Source organism: Aegilops tauschii, chromosome 3 (assembly GCF_002575655.3).
Source record: "Aegilops tauschii subsp. strangulata cultivar AL8/78 chromosome 3, Aet v6.0, whole genome shotgun sequence".
Taxonomy (NCBI): domain Eukaryota; kingdom Viridiplantae; phylum Streptophyta; class Magnoliopsida; order Poales; family Poaceae; genus Aegilops; species Aegilops tauschii.
Genome location: NC_053037.3, coordinates 555,122,965 through 555,139,880, shown reverse-complemented (window position 1 = coordinate 555,139,880; position 16,916 = coordinate 555,122,965). Strand labels below are relative to the sequence as shown.

The 16,916-nt window shown below is 44.9% G+C and overlaps 2 protein-coding genes across 2 annotated transcripts; one reads left to right on the top strand and one right to left on the bottom strand.

Moving 5' to 3' along the window:
• Positions 1 to 3,638: 3,638 nt before the first annotated feature.
• On the bottom strand, positions 3,639 to 5,354 carry LOC141020664 (uncharacterized). The gene has a single exon (XM_073495587.1). The coding sequence runs from the start codon at positions 5,352 to 5,354 to the stop codon at positions 3,639 to 3,641; it is 1,716 nt and encodes a 571-aa protein (XP_073351688.1).
• A 3,442-nt stretch (positions 5,355 to 8,796) lies between these two features.
• On the top strand, positions 8,797 to 12,374 carry LOC109770008 (uncharacterized). Its single transcript, XM_020328709.3, has 3 exons — positions 8,797 to 9,358; positions 9,439 to 9,897; positions 11,850 to 12,374. The coding sequence occupies exons 1-3, from the start codon at positions 9,037 to 9,039 to the stop codon at positions 12,131 to 12,133; spliced, it is 1,065 nt and encodes a 354-aa protein (XP_020184298.1). The 5' UTR covers positions 8,797 to 9,036; the 3' UTR covers positions 12,134 to 12,374.
• Positions 12,375 to 16,916: the final 4,542 nt, after the last annotated feature.

Here is a 16,916-nt window from a genome sequence, read left to right as displayed (position 1 = left end):
ACTTAAAGGACCAATGGTAATACAGAATTTATACATTGCTTGAACCAAAAAATGCTGTTGCATATTCATTCATTGAAGAAACTAGAATAATGTGCATACATAGAAATTGAACCAAAACTGGTGATGTGTTTTCACCACATAGTTGTCCAATGCAAACCAAGAGATACCGAAACAGTGGAAGAGCAATAATTAATAATGGACTAGATTAGTTATTAGGCTAATTGAATTGAGTGCAACAACTAATTACCAAGAAAGAGGCATGCTACAGTAATTATTGTTGTTGTCGTCATGGAGGGGCCGTCTGTCTCACCTTGCCGCGGAAGTGGTGGGGGTTCCGGAAGACAGCGGAGTGGTAGGCGATGTAGACCACAGGCTGCACCACCGTGGTCGTGTCTTGGCCGTCGGGGAGTAGTCTTCGCCCTGGCCCTGCCTGTGAGGCCGGGTCACGGCGCCTCGATAGAGCAGCGAGTAGGAGATCAGTTCAGGGCACGCCTAGAATATTGAAATTTAGAAAATTTGCATGCCTTTACCAAATTAGAGGACATTTTCACCTTGTACGTTAACTGTCACAAACGTCTATAGATCAATGCTGTTGCTACTTTGTGTTCCTTATATTTTGCAAAAAAAAGGAACTCTTTTATCCTGTGCCATAAAACTCTTCCTTTTAACACTTCTATATGCTGGGTTGACGGCATCTCATCAATATAGTTAGGTCTCTAATTTTAGTTCTGAAGTAAACGGACCCAGTGGGTAAACAAGTGGACATACAGTAGGCTTATCCTTGCCAAAATGGACAAATAGAGTGTTTTGCAAAAAAAATAAAAAATTGAAGCTCTAACAGTCGGGCTGTTGGTAATGAAAATGTCAAACCTTCATACAAATAGGCAGCAATGCACGTGCATACTGGCACTACTTGTGTCATACTGGCATTCTAAGATGACGATCACATACCTTTTAGACTAAAAATCATAACGACAGTTTGACTTCTAATTAAAAATCCACTTTGTTTATAAAAAACTATGTACGTTATGCGTTTGTTTTACAATAATTCTAAGGCAGAGCAAAGACCAGACCTCATTCAGTGTTTCACTCTTCCCTGTTCTTCTGAATTATAGTTGTAGTTACAAGGATCATGACGCAAGCAAGCACTTCGACAAAATTTAACATGAAGGTTCTTTTACGAATCTAAGCAAATTGGATTGGACAACGCCGCACACTCACTACACTCACTCTCAGTTGCGTGATCTCAAGAGTTAATATTCTAGAGAAATCTTGGTTGTAGTATATGACTGATTAGAAAACAACTATCGATAAATTAGTGCATGTTGTTTTGGTATGATTATGTATGTACATCCGCAGGTGCAAATGCAAACAACAAATGTGCATGCAAAAGTAATAATTCAGACGAACACACATATGCACAGAAATAAAAGATACCACCTCACCTTGAGAAAACCCATGAGTGAACGGACATTGTCGTGCGACAACATTACTGATCCTCACATACTTCATCCCTCATCGCCACCATTGTATAAAAGAAAAGCCTGGACACAACATCAACGCCTCGACCTACTTCATCCAGAACCCCTGAAGCACACCCCTGGTCTCTCCATACAAGAATAATCTGTATATACAAAATATAGCATACAAGCACAAAAAATTGAAATCAAATATTGGTGCGGATCCACATGTAAATCATATGAAAATACACAAAAAATGCAGTGTATAAATGCATACACAAAAAAGAAAAGTAGAGGAGGAAAGGGGTCGGATCTGCGTACCGGAGCTGCTGGCGTTGTAGATCGAGGCACCGCGCTGCGGATCCACCGTCGAACTCTTCGGAGACCAGCACCACCGCGGATCCGACCGGAGGGTGACGGGATCCAGCACCCGCGTCTGGGCGATGAAGCTCCATGCGTGCGTCGACAGCAGTCGCACACGTCTCGCCGGAGCATGGTGCGGTGGTCGCGGCTAGATGGCGCGGTGGTTGCGGGCTCGGCGACGCGCGCCGCGATGCGGCGGGGGGAGGTCAGAGGGCAAGAGGTGAAGTCGGAGACTGGTGCGGTGGTTGCGGGCTCGGCGACGAGCGCCGCGATGCGGCGGAGGGAGGTGGGAGGGCGAGAGGTGGCGCCGGAGACTGGTGCGGTGGTCGCGGCAAGATGGCGTCGAGGTTGCGGGCTCGGCGACGCGCGCCGCGATGCGGCGGGTGTGGGGGGTTGAGAGGGCGAGAGCTGGCGAGTGAGTGGACAGGAGAGATGAGTGGAGGGGAGAGGGACTGATGCGGCGGGCAGAGTCGGGCGGCCGCTACCTACCCCGCGGCGATGCGGCGGCGGAGGGGAAAGTGGGAAGATCAAGTGAGTGGAGGAAGAGGAGCGACTGGGTGGATAAGGTAGGCGGCGGGGGAGGCGGGCCGACGCGGGGGAGGCGGGCCGACGCGGGGGAGGTGGGCCGACGCCTAGCCCGTGATGCATTTGGTCTGGGCCTGGACGTGCTGTTTATGGCCCGTGTAATTTTTCATTATAGTTTTTTGTTTGAAATAGTTTACAACTGTTTTTTTTGTTGGACATTTGTTCATAGCCTACAAAATATTTTAAATAATTATCAAATGACTAATTACTTATATATGAACATTGAGGTTTGTTGTTTATCCCGAGTTTCATGGGGTAGGACATTTATTTAAACAACATTTATTTAAATAGGTATCTTTTTTGCACAGAAAAAATTTGTGTTAGTTTCACTTTTATTTTTTATATATTATATATACAAATATGATGCAGTATGAAATACCATTTATATTTCATCTTAAATATTTCATCATGGTATATTTGTTATTAGTGGACGTGTGAATTTTTTTTAATTATTTTTATACCTCACAAAATATCATATATATTTACAGTATGCATACCTCAAAAATTAAACAAATTTGAATATATATATATATACTAAATATGGTGCATAAAAATAAATATTTATATTCTTATGACATATACTAAGGGTATCACAAAACAAATCATATAAAAATAAATATACTTGGTTAATGTTGGTTTGTTTGTTTTAGTTTTTGTATGGTAATTTTTCATAGCCTATACAAATAATTTAAAATAACTTAAGCAATTTCAGACACTTAATTAGTTATATATGAACATTATATTTTGTTGTTTTCCCCGATTTGTTGTGTTAGTAAAATGATCTAAGCGTCATTTTTTCCTAATATAACCAAATACTATTTTTATTAGCAGAGAAAACAGTTGTGTTAGTTTCACATTCAGTTTTATCATATATTATATATAATTTTATGATGCAGTAAAAAGTACTAATTATATTTCAGCATAGATATAAATTGACGGGTTCCGACATACTCACTGATGAAACGATGATAGACCACAGTGAAACACCACGAGAAGAGGTGCATATAGCTAACCTTCCTCTGTATGTATCTTATAGATGATAATACGGAAGGGCTTTCTTTATTTTTCTTGTTTTTTCAGAATACAGGAGACATGGATATGGACTTTGGAGATGCACGGAAAGAATCCATTGAGGGTTCAGATGCGATGTCGCTGAAAGGGGACGAAGATTAACAACATAAAAATGTCAAAGAGGTTATATCTCATAACAAACCAAAAAAGGATGCTAATTTACATATTATCCCACAAGGTATTTTTGCCCATGCATGGAAGAGAGAAATCAGCTATGTCTTTGCCCATGGACTGCAACATACCCCTAATGTCAAGCAACACCATCTGTTCCACCTCAATCGGGCACGTGTGTGATCGCCGATAGTCATCAGACATAGGCTCGAAGTGCCTATCCCATAAACCACGCACGTCGCCTGGCTCACAGTGCACCAAAATTGTTGCGAAGAGCCTCCTGAGCGAACATGGCATCGCCCACTGCTCTGCCTCAGTAAGACAGTCGTCGAGCGTGTTATCTGCCTCGATGAGTCCCAACCTTTCAGCAGCCTCTCTAAAGCTCCCGCATAGCCTACCGTCCATGGTGAGCAGGTCCTCATAGGATGTCTTACCAGCAACATGGTTTAGCAGCACACGCAGATAGTATCGCTCCCCCTCGGCAGGATTGGCAGACACAATTTGACCTATCTGATAACGCTCCACCCGCTCTTTCCAATACTTCTTACCCTTCTGCCATGTAAACCTTCCAGGAAAATCCTTGTACAATATATTCCTAGCCCACGGGTGGTTTTGGTTAGCTTTGAAATACTCTGTCAACATGGATTTGGAAGCTTTCTCAGAGGCGACTACGTCGGTCAAGTCAGCTTGCTCATTGAATGCCACCCTGTGCATATTCGGGAGATGAAGAGGCAACTGTAGGACAGACGGGTCATTGGCACACAAGGGGAAGCCAAATATCCTCCACATCGCCTCTGGAGGAGTAACCCACCTCGCGTCTATGTATCTTTTGATCTCATCAATGTTACCATCAGCGTCAGGCTGGTCGATGCTGAAAGAAGCCCTATCATGGCCCTTGTATATGTACTTGTAAAGGTATTTGACGACCTTTATGCTGGAGCAAACCTCAACGTTTATGTGGCAATTGAACATCTGCAGCAGGTAAGGGTTATACGGCACAACCCATCTGTTGTCCAACATTTTACCCCGGAGCTTAGCCTGCCGACCATTATCTCGACGACGATAAACAGGGTATGAGTCCTTGCCCTGTGCCGTGTTTTCATTGAACGACCGCGGGTATCTGCACTTGCACTCGTTCTGTTGCATGCAAACATTTTTGGGGTTGAGAGCACCGCATGGTCCATGCATCATATGTTTCACCACCAAGGCGTGGAGTTCAGGATACTTTTGCTTGTCTGGGAGCTCGGCAGAAATGAGTCGGTCGTACTGCTCTGGAACGACAAGCTTATAGGCAGAATCCATGATCAACAAAAAGTGTGCGTGGGGGAGGCCCCTCTTTTGGAACTCGACTACGTATACATGTGCAACAACAACACCCAGGATATTCTTCTTGAACAACATCTCTTTCATAGCCTCTAGCTTGCCATGGAACACACGAGCCACAAGATCATGTCGGTCTTGCGCTGTCTGACCAGGAAACAACTCATTCGTTATCTCTTCCCAGTTAGGGTTGCAGGTCATGGTCAAGAAGATGTCAGGCTTCCCGTAAGTATGGACAATTGCCATGGCATCCATATGCCTCCGCTTCATGTCGCGGTCGCCACGTGGGTACGTTCCAGGTAGCACTATCCTTACTCCAACAGCGCTTGCCCGGGTCTCCCCGGATGTAATTGCATCAACAACTCCTTTATACAGGTCGACACGGATCTTTGTTTGGTTCTTCCTGTACCATTTCAACCTACAACTCTCAATCTTGATGTACATGTCCACCCCCCATTGCTGGAGCAATCGTGCTCCACAGAGTATGGGATTGAATATCCCAGGTCGTGTCTGGAGCATGTAACAGTAGTAGTCTCTCACCGAGACGCATAACCTGCTATTCCCCTCTGCACATGGATGAGTAACGCAGACATTAGGATTCATATGAGAAGTATACAATTCATCTAAACGACAGAATATGCATAAGGCTTATAGCTAACCTTCCTCTGTATGTATCTTATAGATGATAATACGGAAGGGCTTTCTTTATTTTTCTTGTTTTTTCAGAATACAGGAGACATGGATATGGACTTTGGAGATGCACGGAAAGAATCCATTGAGGGTTCAGATGCGATGTCGCTGAAAGGGGACGAAGATTCACAACATAAAAATGTCAAAGAGGTTATATCTCATAACAAACCAAAAAAGGATGCTAATTTACATATTATCCCACAAGGTATTTTTTTAATATTATTATCAATCTTATTTTTGTAATATTGTCTTTTGTATTGAACTAATTTTGCTCATTTTGATTGTTAAGTTGGCTCATATTTTTATGAATTCGACAGACTATGTTTGTACCGCTAGGGATATTACAGTCATCGAATCAATCAAGTCTGCCCCGAAGAATACCCAGTTCGTAGACATTGGAGATGCCTTGTTATCAACCGACGATTTGGAATGCCTTATTAAAGATGATATGTTCTTACATGACGGTGTAAGACCAATTGCACAAACTTTGTAATTAATAATACAAACAATATATAATATCATAAAATATAAATATAATCTAAATGCCCATTACAGGTGATAAATGCTTACATATATTGCATGCTTGCTCACGACCATCTACAAGACAGGGCGGGTGAAAAGGTACACATTATTAGCACGTTTGTATCGGGCCAGATAAAAGAAGACGGGGAAAGAGACATAGACCCATCAAAATATCGTCGCATCGTGCGTCATGTTAATTGTTATCTACAACAAGATATGGTTAGTTTTTGTCTCGTAATCCATGCATATAATTATGGATTGTTTTTATTTAGTTCATATGTTTAATAATTTATTAATAACTATATCTAATTGTGACTGTGACTTGTATCTTATTTACACCAGTTATTCATTCCGATTAACATGCCGGGCTACCATTGGTATCTAGCAGTTGCCAACGCCAAAAAACGAGAGATCCAAGTATTGGACTCACTTGGCGAGAATGTCAAACGCAATGACCTTGCTACTACCGTAAATATCTATTTCTTTTCTCATCTTAGCATTTATTTTGTTTGACTTCGTCCTTAGCATTTCTCACATATAAAATAGTTGCTAGGGCTCGAGAAATGGCTGAAACTTGTAGAGCATAGTCCGGAGTTTATCAAAGGTCATAAGTGGCCTGATCTCAATGTTACAAAATGGACGGTTGTAGAGCAAATTCAGGAGGCAATACAAACCGATGGGTAAGCACTTGTTACAATGGTTTGTTTTTAGATTCATCTGTGTGATATTCTGAAGCATTATTTTATAATATTATAGCGTATCATGTGGATTGTTTATGCTAAATTATATGGAATACTGGACACCACATGGACTGTCAGACCAGTTTACGCAGGTATTTCAGTTTTATACATTATCTCATAATGTTTTATCAAAATATCTTATAAATTGTTTTCATATTTTTTTTGTAGGAGGATATGAAACATTTTCGACAAAAATTAGCAATTATTTTGCTCGATTCAGAGCTTAATAAGTTAAAAGGATGTCCCATGTACCATCAACCTCTCAACGAAGAAACTTTAGCTAATTCTGATCTTGAGATCCTGGATAATCCATCTGACGTGGTCGAAGAGAAACGTCCCGTCCCAATCACTATCATTCCCGCGGACCAACGTGAAATACTTGCCGGCCTCTGCAACTACATCATGTCGATCAATGATGCTGGATGTTTGGAGTAAGTATCATGTATCAATATTTAATGTGCGGATGTATATTATTGTTCTTCTTACCATCCAAATTACAGGAAGGTATGGGTCCGGAGCTCCACATCCGATCCAATGAGCTTAAGTCTTAAGAAACTTCAGTGCATACTTAACATGGAGCAGCCCATGGACAATGATTGCTTCAACACCGCCGTGCTTATGCTGGCATGTGATGAGGGACTATTGTTCACAGACCCTCCTATACACTACATGGATCTACGATTTTGTGTAAGTTACCGTAACTCTTCATTCTAGGTGCTATTAGTATCAACATGTTGAAACAATATATTTTTTCTTTTACTTAGTCCATGCTGCTAGAGTCAACACGAGGTCAGAAATTTTGTGAGAAGGAAACTATCCAGACGTTGGCAACATTATTTGATAGCTGGCCTGGGATGGAGACCGACATCTCATCTTGCAATAAGGTAAATAAAATATTTTGACCATTGTTAGCATGGTTTGTTTTTGTTTCTAATAGCTCCACTTGTAGATTTATCTTCCCTATGCATCCATCGGCCGATACATCCTCTACATCATCGACAAAGAGGCACGTCGTCTATATATTATGGATCCTATTCAATCATCACAATCGTCAGAGGATAAAAACTTGAGGCATTCACTGAAATTAAAAAGTTTTTCAAGGGATTTCAAAGAAGCACTCGAAATAAAGCTGCCTGGGTGGAATTTTGATATATCTAAATGGCATCGTTTATTTCTGGCCGGTGTTCCAACGAGTATAGACGGGTAATGAATTCATAACAAGAATATTTACGTTTGTTATCATTATATTATTTATAATATTAATTGAAAGTTTTCCAGGAATGTGTCTGGCTATTTTGTTTTTCATTTTATGCTCTGGTGGAACGGTAAAGAATTGGTCAAGCCGGTTTGCGCGGTGAGTATTGTGGGTTACATGTTTTAAGACCTTCTCCGTGAATTTTTCATACTAACTACATTTATTTTTTCTACAGGATGGGTATGAATTGAGGAAGCATTTTTTATTATACTTGCTAAAACATCGCGGGAATGAAGCTAGAGGAAACTTTCCTGATATTGTGAAAGAATTTCTTAAGCACATCATCTAGCTATTAGTATTTTTGTAATAGATGTTAAGTTGTAACATCACTCAGCTTGTTACATTGCAATAATGGACTTCAATTTGTGTTATATTGTTTGTATGTGTGGATTTTAACATGTAACTCTGGTAAACTATTTCAAGAGCCCGTGGCAACGCACGGGCACTCTACTAGTACCTTCTTAACTTTTTACCCCGGGCAGCCCAAGCCGAAAGACTTTACTCCGAGCGAGTGGACGAGCGCGCGCCCCACCTCCATAGCCATCGCCGGCTCCTCCGTCTCATGTCCGGGCAGGTGCGACAGCCCGCCGCGCGTAGACGATCCCTAGCTCATCTCACCATCTAGGAGCTCCGCATCCAACAGTAAAAAAGCAAAGCTCGCACTGCGACTCCTGCATTAGGAGTGAGCGAGTGAGTGACACTGTGAGAGCTCTAGCACCGTGTAGGCAGGTTTGGGTTAAGAAAAGCAAGCTGCCCCATCTTCTCCCTGCCATTTACCCTCTCTTCCTGCTGCGTCCTCTTCTACTCCTACTCCTCTTCCTTTTTTTCCAACCGCCTACCCACTGACTACCCCGCTCGTTCGATTGGAGCCCCGTAGCTACATAGGTAGTTCAATTAGGTCGACGTTGACAGCGTTGGGATGCCTAGCTCGTCGGCCTGTCCTCCGTGGCTGGTGCGCATGGTGGCGGCAAACGACGACCAGGCATCGTCGTCCTCCTCGTCCAAGGGCGGGGTTGCCGTGCTCACCACTGGCACGCCCACTATAGACACGGGATACCGCGGCGGTGGCGGGGAAGGCGGCAATGCCGCCGACCCTCAGGAGAGCAGCAGTAGCGGGCAGTCCAGGCTCGCGGCGCGCGGCCACTGGCGTCCTGCCGAGGACATGAAGCTACGCGAGCTCGTGGCGCTCTATGGCCCCCAGAACTGGAACCTCATCGCCGAGAAGCTCGACGGGAGATCCGGTATGTATGTCCCGGCCGCCGTGCTCCTCACCTGATGTACATGACACTATGACGTCTAATTTTTTGTGCGCGAGATACAGGGAAGAGCTGTCGGCTGCGATGGTTCAACCAGCTTGACCCGCGGATCAGCAAGCGCCCGTTCTCCGACGAAGAGGAGGAGAAGCTGATGGCGGCGCACCGCTTCTACGGCAACAAGTGGTCCATGATCGCGCGGCTCTTCCCCGGCCGGACCGACAACGCCGTCAAGAACCACTGGCATGTCATCATGGCGCGCAAGTACCGCGAGCAGTCCATCGCCTACCGCCGCCGCAAGCTCAACCAGGCTGTCCAGCGCAAGCTTGACTCGTCCTCCGGGGTGGCTGCCGGTGCCGGGCACGCCGACGTCGTTGGTCACCACCACAACCACCACCTGTTCGCCGCCAACGACTCCTCCATCTTTGCGGATCCCTACGGCTTCAGCTTCAGCCACTGCTGCCTCTCTTTCCCTGCCGGCGCCGCCGCTGCCTCGGCGTTGGAGCCTACCTTCTGCTTGTTCCCCGGTGAGTAACTTATCTATCGTCATCATCACCACCACCACCACCACCACGTATAGAGGCGGTAGATTTTCTATAGCAGCACTGCAATCTCAAAACTGTTCACACTGACTGGTGGTCCCTCACACATTCCTAGCTGATTATTCTAGACGACTGAGCTTTCGGGACATAAAATACTCTATAGTGGTCGAAAGTTATTTTAATAAGTGAAGAAAGGTAGATATTTCTACGTTTTTTTTTTGAAAAATATTTCTACGTTTTCTTAGGAGGGTAGACATTTCAAAGTTAGATCATCTCTAATTTATAGGGGAAAAACCTGGGATTAAAACTTATCCAAACACCCCTTTAGTACCCACATTTTATACGGCAAACAAAAAACAATCCTTCACGCCCATTAAGATTGGGCAAACACATTTCAGAAGAAAACTAGGCGAACGATAACAGATCGGTAATGTTAGACGTTTCCTCGGAGAGCGGTGGCAAGCGAATGCCATTTGATGATAGTTTCAGTTGAGAAGAAAAATCAAACGACAACAGTTTTAAAACAAAAAATGCCTTCTCTGAAGAACATGTCATGTCATTCTGAATAAACGGCCATCCCGCACAATAAAAATGACATCTAAAACGTTCGCAGATGCCACTCTTCCTGACAAACGTTCGCCAGTTATGAGCGTTCTAACCGAATTGGATAACCCATCATACCACAACATCTTTCACCACGCCGCTAACTCCAGCGAGCCGCGCAGGTCTAATCGACCATGTTCCCGCCTGAGCCTCCTCCCATCGCCGTTACCTCCCGACACTGAGCCAGTGCTCATGGCTGTTGCCACCGCGCCCAACCACTGCCAATTTCGAGCCTCCTCCCACATCTCAAGGCACATTCCGCAAGGCTTTCGTCGCCGCCCGAGCCAAACCACAGCCTCGAGCGTTGCCGAAACTAGGAATTCAAACTTGGCACAACCTCCCTCCCATCCGGCTACCACGACGACGTATGTGGCGACCTCCTGCCGGCCTCTGCACTCTCTACCGTTTACACGCAATATGTTCGACGGAATGAGATATCCACATTCTTTTTCCTTTTTAATAAAGTGAAAATATAGCAAACATGGTTTTCCTTACATACAAAAGAGGTGCGAAATAGAAGAAGAAAAACCTGGATTACCCTAAGAAAAAACCTGGATAGAGTTTTGAGGATGCTGACGCATAGCACGTACTCCTTCCTAAATCAATGGATCTGCTGCGTACTACTCCGGCGAAGCGCACGCGTAGAGCAAGGGAGGCCCCCACCGTGCGGTACACGGCCGGCCTTTTCGTCGGTTCCCCACTGCCACCGGCCGGCAGCCGAAATAAATGCCTCGCTGGAAACAGGCAGCATGTGGGCGTGAGACGATGGATCGAACCAACGAAGACCAGGCACTGGCCGGGAAGACTTTGGACTTTTGCCACGCACAGCACAGCCACAGTGATCCTCCCGCACACGCACGCTCAGTCGATCGCTCACCTCCCTCACAGGCACAGGGCGCAGCGACAAGCACAGTGATCCCGCACACGCACGCTCGGGATCAGGCGCGCACGGGCCGAGCAGTTGCTGCCGAGCGGTATGGGGGAGGAGATCCATCTGCCTCGTCCTCATAAATGGCCCTCTCACCTGCACTGTAACCACCACCGCTTCTCCTGTCCTTGAGCTGTTCCCTTTTCTCCGTCGGTTGACGATGCCGATCGGAGTTTTTACCGTGTCTACTAGTACTCCTTCCTTCCGTTCCTAAATATTTGTTTTTTTAATTTCAAATAAACTATCACATATGAATGTATATAAACATACTCCTATTTTAGAGCGTAGATTCACTCGTTTTGCTTCGTATGTAGTTACTTGTTGAAATTTTTAGGAAAAACAAATATTTAAGAACAGAGGTACATGGCAGTAATGTTTCGCTTGTGTTTGTTTCGTCTGGCTGCAGGGCCCGGCGCCGCGTCCAACTCGGTGCACGACGGGCGCCTCTCGTGGCCGGACGCCATGGCCGTGCGAGGAGGAGCAGGAGGTGGCGGCATTCACTGGGAGCCGCTGCCGGCGCAAGGAGGCTGGATCGGCGGCGGCCGCCACGAGATGGCACGGTTCGACTCCGACCAGGCAAATGGAGCGTCTGCCGCCGTGTTTGCCGTGACAGATCAAGCTGGCGTTCACTTGGACGGCGCGTCGCGGTCGCCGACTTTCATAGATTTCCTCGGGGTCGGAGCGACATGATGGGTAGACGGATGCATGGATCGATGCCGATGCTCTAGCAGAGAGTGCGTGCGGCAGGTGGATCACTAGCTAGTTCTAGCCTCTAGACTAGATAGGTTACTATAAAAAGCACTAGCTATGTTGGCTCTGTATATTTGGCTGCCTTGTTTGCCACTCTACTTGTTTTAACTCATGTACCACATGAACATCAGCTTGTGTTTGCAGGGGAGGTCGATGTCGGCAATTTCAGCAGTTGACGGTAGCCGTAGTGTGCCTTATTTCATTCAACAAGCCATGCAGTAGAAACATCCTTAGGATCGGTAGGAACATGTTTGGTAGCAAGCATAAAAATAATCAGACTAACCTTATCATTTAAGCAAGCAATATCCTCAACAAAGTTTACCTTCGCATTATTTGGATCTCTTTCAGTGTGCCACTGGGCATAATTTTTAATTGTTGGTTCATATTCCAGAAGATCCCTTGATAGGGTGTCGCGACTAGCCGAATGACACAGATGGGAAACAAGAGGCAAGAGTTACCCAGGTTCATGGCCTTGCGGTGGAGGTAAAACTCTACTCCCTGCTTGATCATATGGATGGAAGGTGTATAGATTACAAGGTTGTCATCTAGAGGATCAGTAGGCGTATCAAGGGTTTGACGGTGGATTGTGTTGTATGAGAGATGCCTTTATCGACTAGCTCGACCTCGTCATGGTTACATGATTCCTAATTGGCTATGGTGGCTAGGAGTCTTTGTGTGATCTCTTGTAGGCTTGACTTGGACGTCAAGTCGGTTCCTTCCTTCTTGGGAGGCCGTAGGAAGTGTAGCAAGCCTAGGTCGTATCATAGCTTAGTGAGCCTCTGCTCGGCCCGGTGGTCTGACTTTCGATGGCCCGAAAATCCCTGGTACATGGCACCGTCAGGAGCCCCTGAATTGGTCTTTGAACTTGGCCATCTCCAGGTTGACGTTGACTAAACATGCCATCTTCAGGTTGCATGACGAGGTCTTGGCCAGATCCTGATAATTCCCGAAAGGTAAATTTTTGCTGGAAATATGCCCTAGAGGCAATAATAAAATGGTTATTATCATATTTCCTTAATCATGATAAATGTTATTATTCATGCTAGAATTGTATTGACCGAAAACTTAAATACAAGTGTGAATACATAAACAAGTACCGTGTCCCTAGTACACGGCCTACTGGTCTGACTTTCGATGGCCCGAGAAACCCGTGGTACATGGCACCGTCAGTAGCTCCTGAACTGGTCTTTGAACTTGGCCACCTTCAGGTTGACGTTGACTAAACGTGTTGTGTTCGGGTTGCGTGACGAGGTCTTGACCAGATCCCGATAATTCCTGAAAGGTAAATTTTGCGCTGACTCACTAACACTAACAAGGAATATAACAAGTCGATGTTGTTGGATTCCCAAGTGTAGGAGTTCATAGCAAGCACCAGTTTTCCTGCAGTGAGAAACCAAGGTATCAATCTGTGAAGATAAATGTGTTGTAACAGCCATAGGCAACACAAATAAAACTTCACTTGTGTCCCCAATAGCACGAACAAGGGTGTCAACTTTTGCTAGTCTTGCTAGTTGCATAGATAATTAAAAGATAATGTGGTATACAATTTTTAAAATTTTGGAATAAAATAAAACTAAAAACATAAGTGTGTATAGAATTGTTGGAAGGTGTTTTTTGTGCTAAAAACTGGACTAGCGTTCATAGGTTCACCAAGCGTAACCCTCTAATACATAAAAGTACAGTAAGTAACAAAGTCATGTGAAAAAGTACATAATGAAATATTTCATGCGCATGCCAAACATATGTGATGTGTCGATAGTATATACGTAGTATGTCAAGGAAATATGCCCTAGAGGCAATAATAAAGTTGTTATTTATATTTTCTTATATCATGATAAATGTTTATTATTCATGCTAGAATTGTATTAACCGAAAACTTGATACATGTGTGAATACATAGACAAAACAAAGTGTCCCTAGTGTGCCTCTACTAGACTAGCTCGTTAATCAAAGATGGTTAAGTTGCCTAACCATAGACATGTGTTGTCATTTGATGAACGGGATCACATCATTAGGAGAATGATGTGATGGACAAGACCCATCCGTTAGCTTAGCACTATGATCGTTTAGTTTATTGCTATTGCTTTCTTCATGACTTATACATGTTCCTCTGACTATGAGATTACTCAACTCCCGAATACCGGAGGAACACCTTGTGTGCTATCAAACGTCACAACGTAACTGGGTGATTATAAAGATGCTCTACAGGTGTCTCCGAAGTTATTTGTTGGGTTGGCATAGATCAAGATTAGGATTTGTCACTCCGTGTATCGGAGAGGTATCTCTGGGCCCTCTCGGTAATGCACATCACTATAATCCTTGCAAGCAATGCGACTAATGAGTTAGTTACGGGATGATGCATTACGGAACGAGTAAAGAAACTTGCCGGTAACGAGATTGAACTAGGTATGAGGATACCGACGATCGAATCTCGGGCAAGTAACATACCGATGACAAAGGGAACAACGTATGTTGTTATGCGGTTTGACCGATAAAGGTCTTCGTAGAATATGTAGGAGCCAATATGAGCATCCAGGTTCCGCTATTGGCTATTGACCAGAGATGTGTCTTGGTCATGTCTACATAGTTCTCAAACCCGTAGGGTCCGCACGCTTAACGTTCGATGACGATTTGTATTATGAGTTTATGTGATTTGATGACTGAAGGTAGTTCGGAGTCCCGGATAAGATCACAGACATGACGAGGAGTCTCGAAATGGTTGCTAGGTAAACATCGATATATTGGAAGGCTGTATTCGGACATCGGAAAGGTTCCGAGTGATTCGGGTATTTTTCGGAGTACCGGAGAGTTACGGGAATTCGCCGGGGGAATTAGTGGGCCTTAATGGGTACGGGAAAGGAGAGAAGGGCCTCAAGGGGTGGCCGCGCCACCCCCCCCATGGCAAGTACGAATTGGACTAGGGAGGGGGCGGCGCCCCCCTCTCTTTCCTTCTCCCTCTCCTACTCCTTCCCTCTCTCCCCTCTTGGAAAAGGAAGGGGACTCCAACTAGGATTGGGAATCCTAGTTGGACTCCCCCTATAGGAGCGCCCCTCCTAGGCCGGCCTCCTCCTCCTCCCTCCTTTATATACGTGGCCAAGGGGGCATCCCAAGACACACAAGTTGATCTTTTAGCCGTGTGCGGTGCCCCCCTCCACAGTTACACACCTCGGTCATATCGTCGTAGTGCTTAGGCGAAGCCCTGCGCCGGTAACTTCATCATCACCGTCGCCACGCCGTCGTGCTGACGGAACTCTCTCTCGGCCTCAACTGGATCAAGAGTACGAGGGACGTCATCGAGCTGAACATGTGCTGAACACGGAGGTGCCGTACGTTTGGTGCTAGGATCGGTCGGATCGTGAAGACGTACGGCTACATCAACTGCGTTGATATAACGCTTCCGCTTTCGGTCTACGAGGGTACGTGGACACACTCTCCCCGCTCGTTGCTATGCATCTCCTAGATAGATCTTGCGTGATCGTAGGTAAATTTTTTGAAATACTGCGTTCCCCAACAGTATGTCCGTAATTGTGAAGAGCAACACCCTCACTGCTTCTAGGTTGAGATACCCTCTGCAACATCCAAAGTTTAAGTGTAAACATTAACAACTGCATTGAGCAAGATGACATATTGTTTTGCATATGGCTCATTTTAGTCTTCAGACAAACATTTTTACTTAGTGCCAACAATACAATACAATACAAGCCATGTTCCACTTTCTGTCACTGTGGTAGTTTACTTGCAAGACATGCAACCGGAGAAAAATAGATCAAACATAAAGGCGCCCATAAATGTGATCAACATCACCGCTAGAGTTCACATAAAATTAACCATAATCATGTAGGGCAACTCATATGGCTATTGTATTGAACTACAAGGTGGAGAGATTACATCTTGGCTACATCCATGAACCGTGGTGTAGGGGGTGGACTACTCACAACTAATATTGGAATCGAGGATATACGTTGGTGATGATGAGATGAATTCCCCCCTACCGCAGAGTGCCAGATCATAGCAATAAATGAAGCTTGCCTCAGAACACGAAGTGGCGGCAGCAAAACAAATGTCAATAAATTGGAGGTGACTTTTGGGGGTATAAAGTCAATGGGTGTCGTTGGCAGCCGAGGGTGCCCTAGGGCTATAAGCACCTAGTGTAGGCGCCCTTGGGCCCTAGGCGCCAGCACAAGGTGCCTACACACCCTAGACCTCCTAAGGTGTGGGGCCTTGCCCTCGGTCCTTTGATGACTTGAAACTTTCGGCTGAATTTTCTCAAAAAAAATCGGGGACTTTTGGTATTTTATTTTCCTGAAATTCAAAAATAGCAAACACATGAACTCACATTAGGCATTGGATTAATAGGTTAATCCTTCAAAAAGTTTGAAAAACATTGCATAACTAAATGATAATGGCCCTAAAATATATTAAATTTATAGGTACGTTGGCGACTTATCACTCACCCGTGGAGATGGAGGCTAGTGCAACCCATCGGGCTCAGGAGCTAGCAAGAAAGCTGATGCTGGGAACACATGGCACCCGGGGTATCCTTGCCAATGTTGAGGATATCGCTTATCGTTAGCGTTTCGGTCAGCTGGGGATTAGAGATTAATCGGAAATCGGCCGATTAATCGATTTTATCGGTCGACTATTAATCGGCCATTTTTTGCAAATCCCAGGTTCCCAACACTAAAATATGTTATATTCAACACCAAAACAATATTGGACAGAA

What these genes read in the sequence shown, in the direction of transcription:
- LOC109770008 (XM_020328709.3), top strand. Translation starts at nt 9,037, where the DNA reads ATGCCTAGCTCGTCGGCCTGTCCTCCGTGGCTGGTGCGCATGGTGGCG. An exon ending in GAAGCTCGACGGGAGATCCG is followed by an intron (nt 9,359 to 9,438) that starts GTATGTATGTCC and finishes CGCGAGATACAG; the next exon opens with GGAAGAGCTGTCGGCTGCGA. An exon ending in TACCTTCTGCTTGTTCCCCG is followed by an intron (nt 9,898 to 11,849) that starts GTGAGTAACTTA and finishes GTCTGGCTGCAG; the next exon opens with GGCCCGGCGCCGCGTCCAAC.
- LOC141020664 (XM_073495587.1), bottom strand. Translation starts at nt 5,354, where the DNA reads ATGTACATCAAGATTGAGAGTTGTAGGTTGAAATGGTACAGGAAGAAC.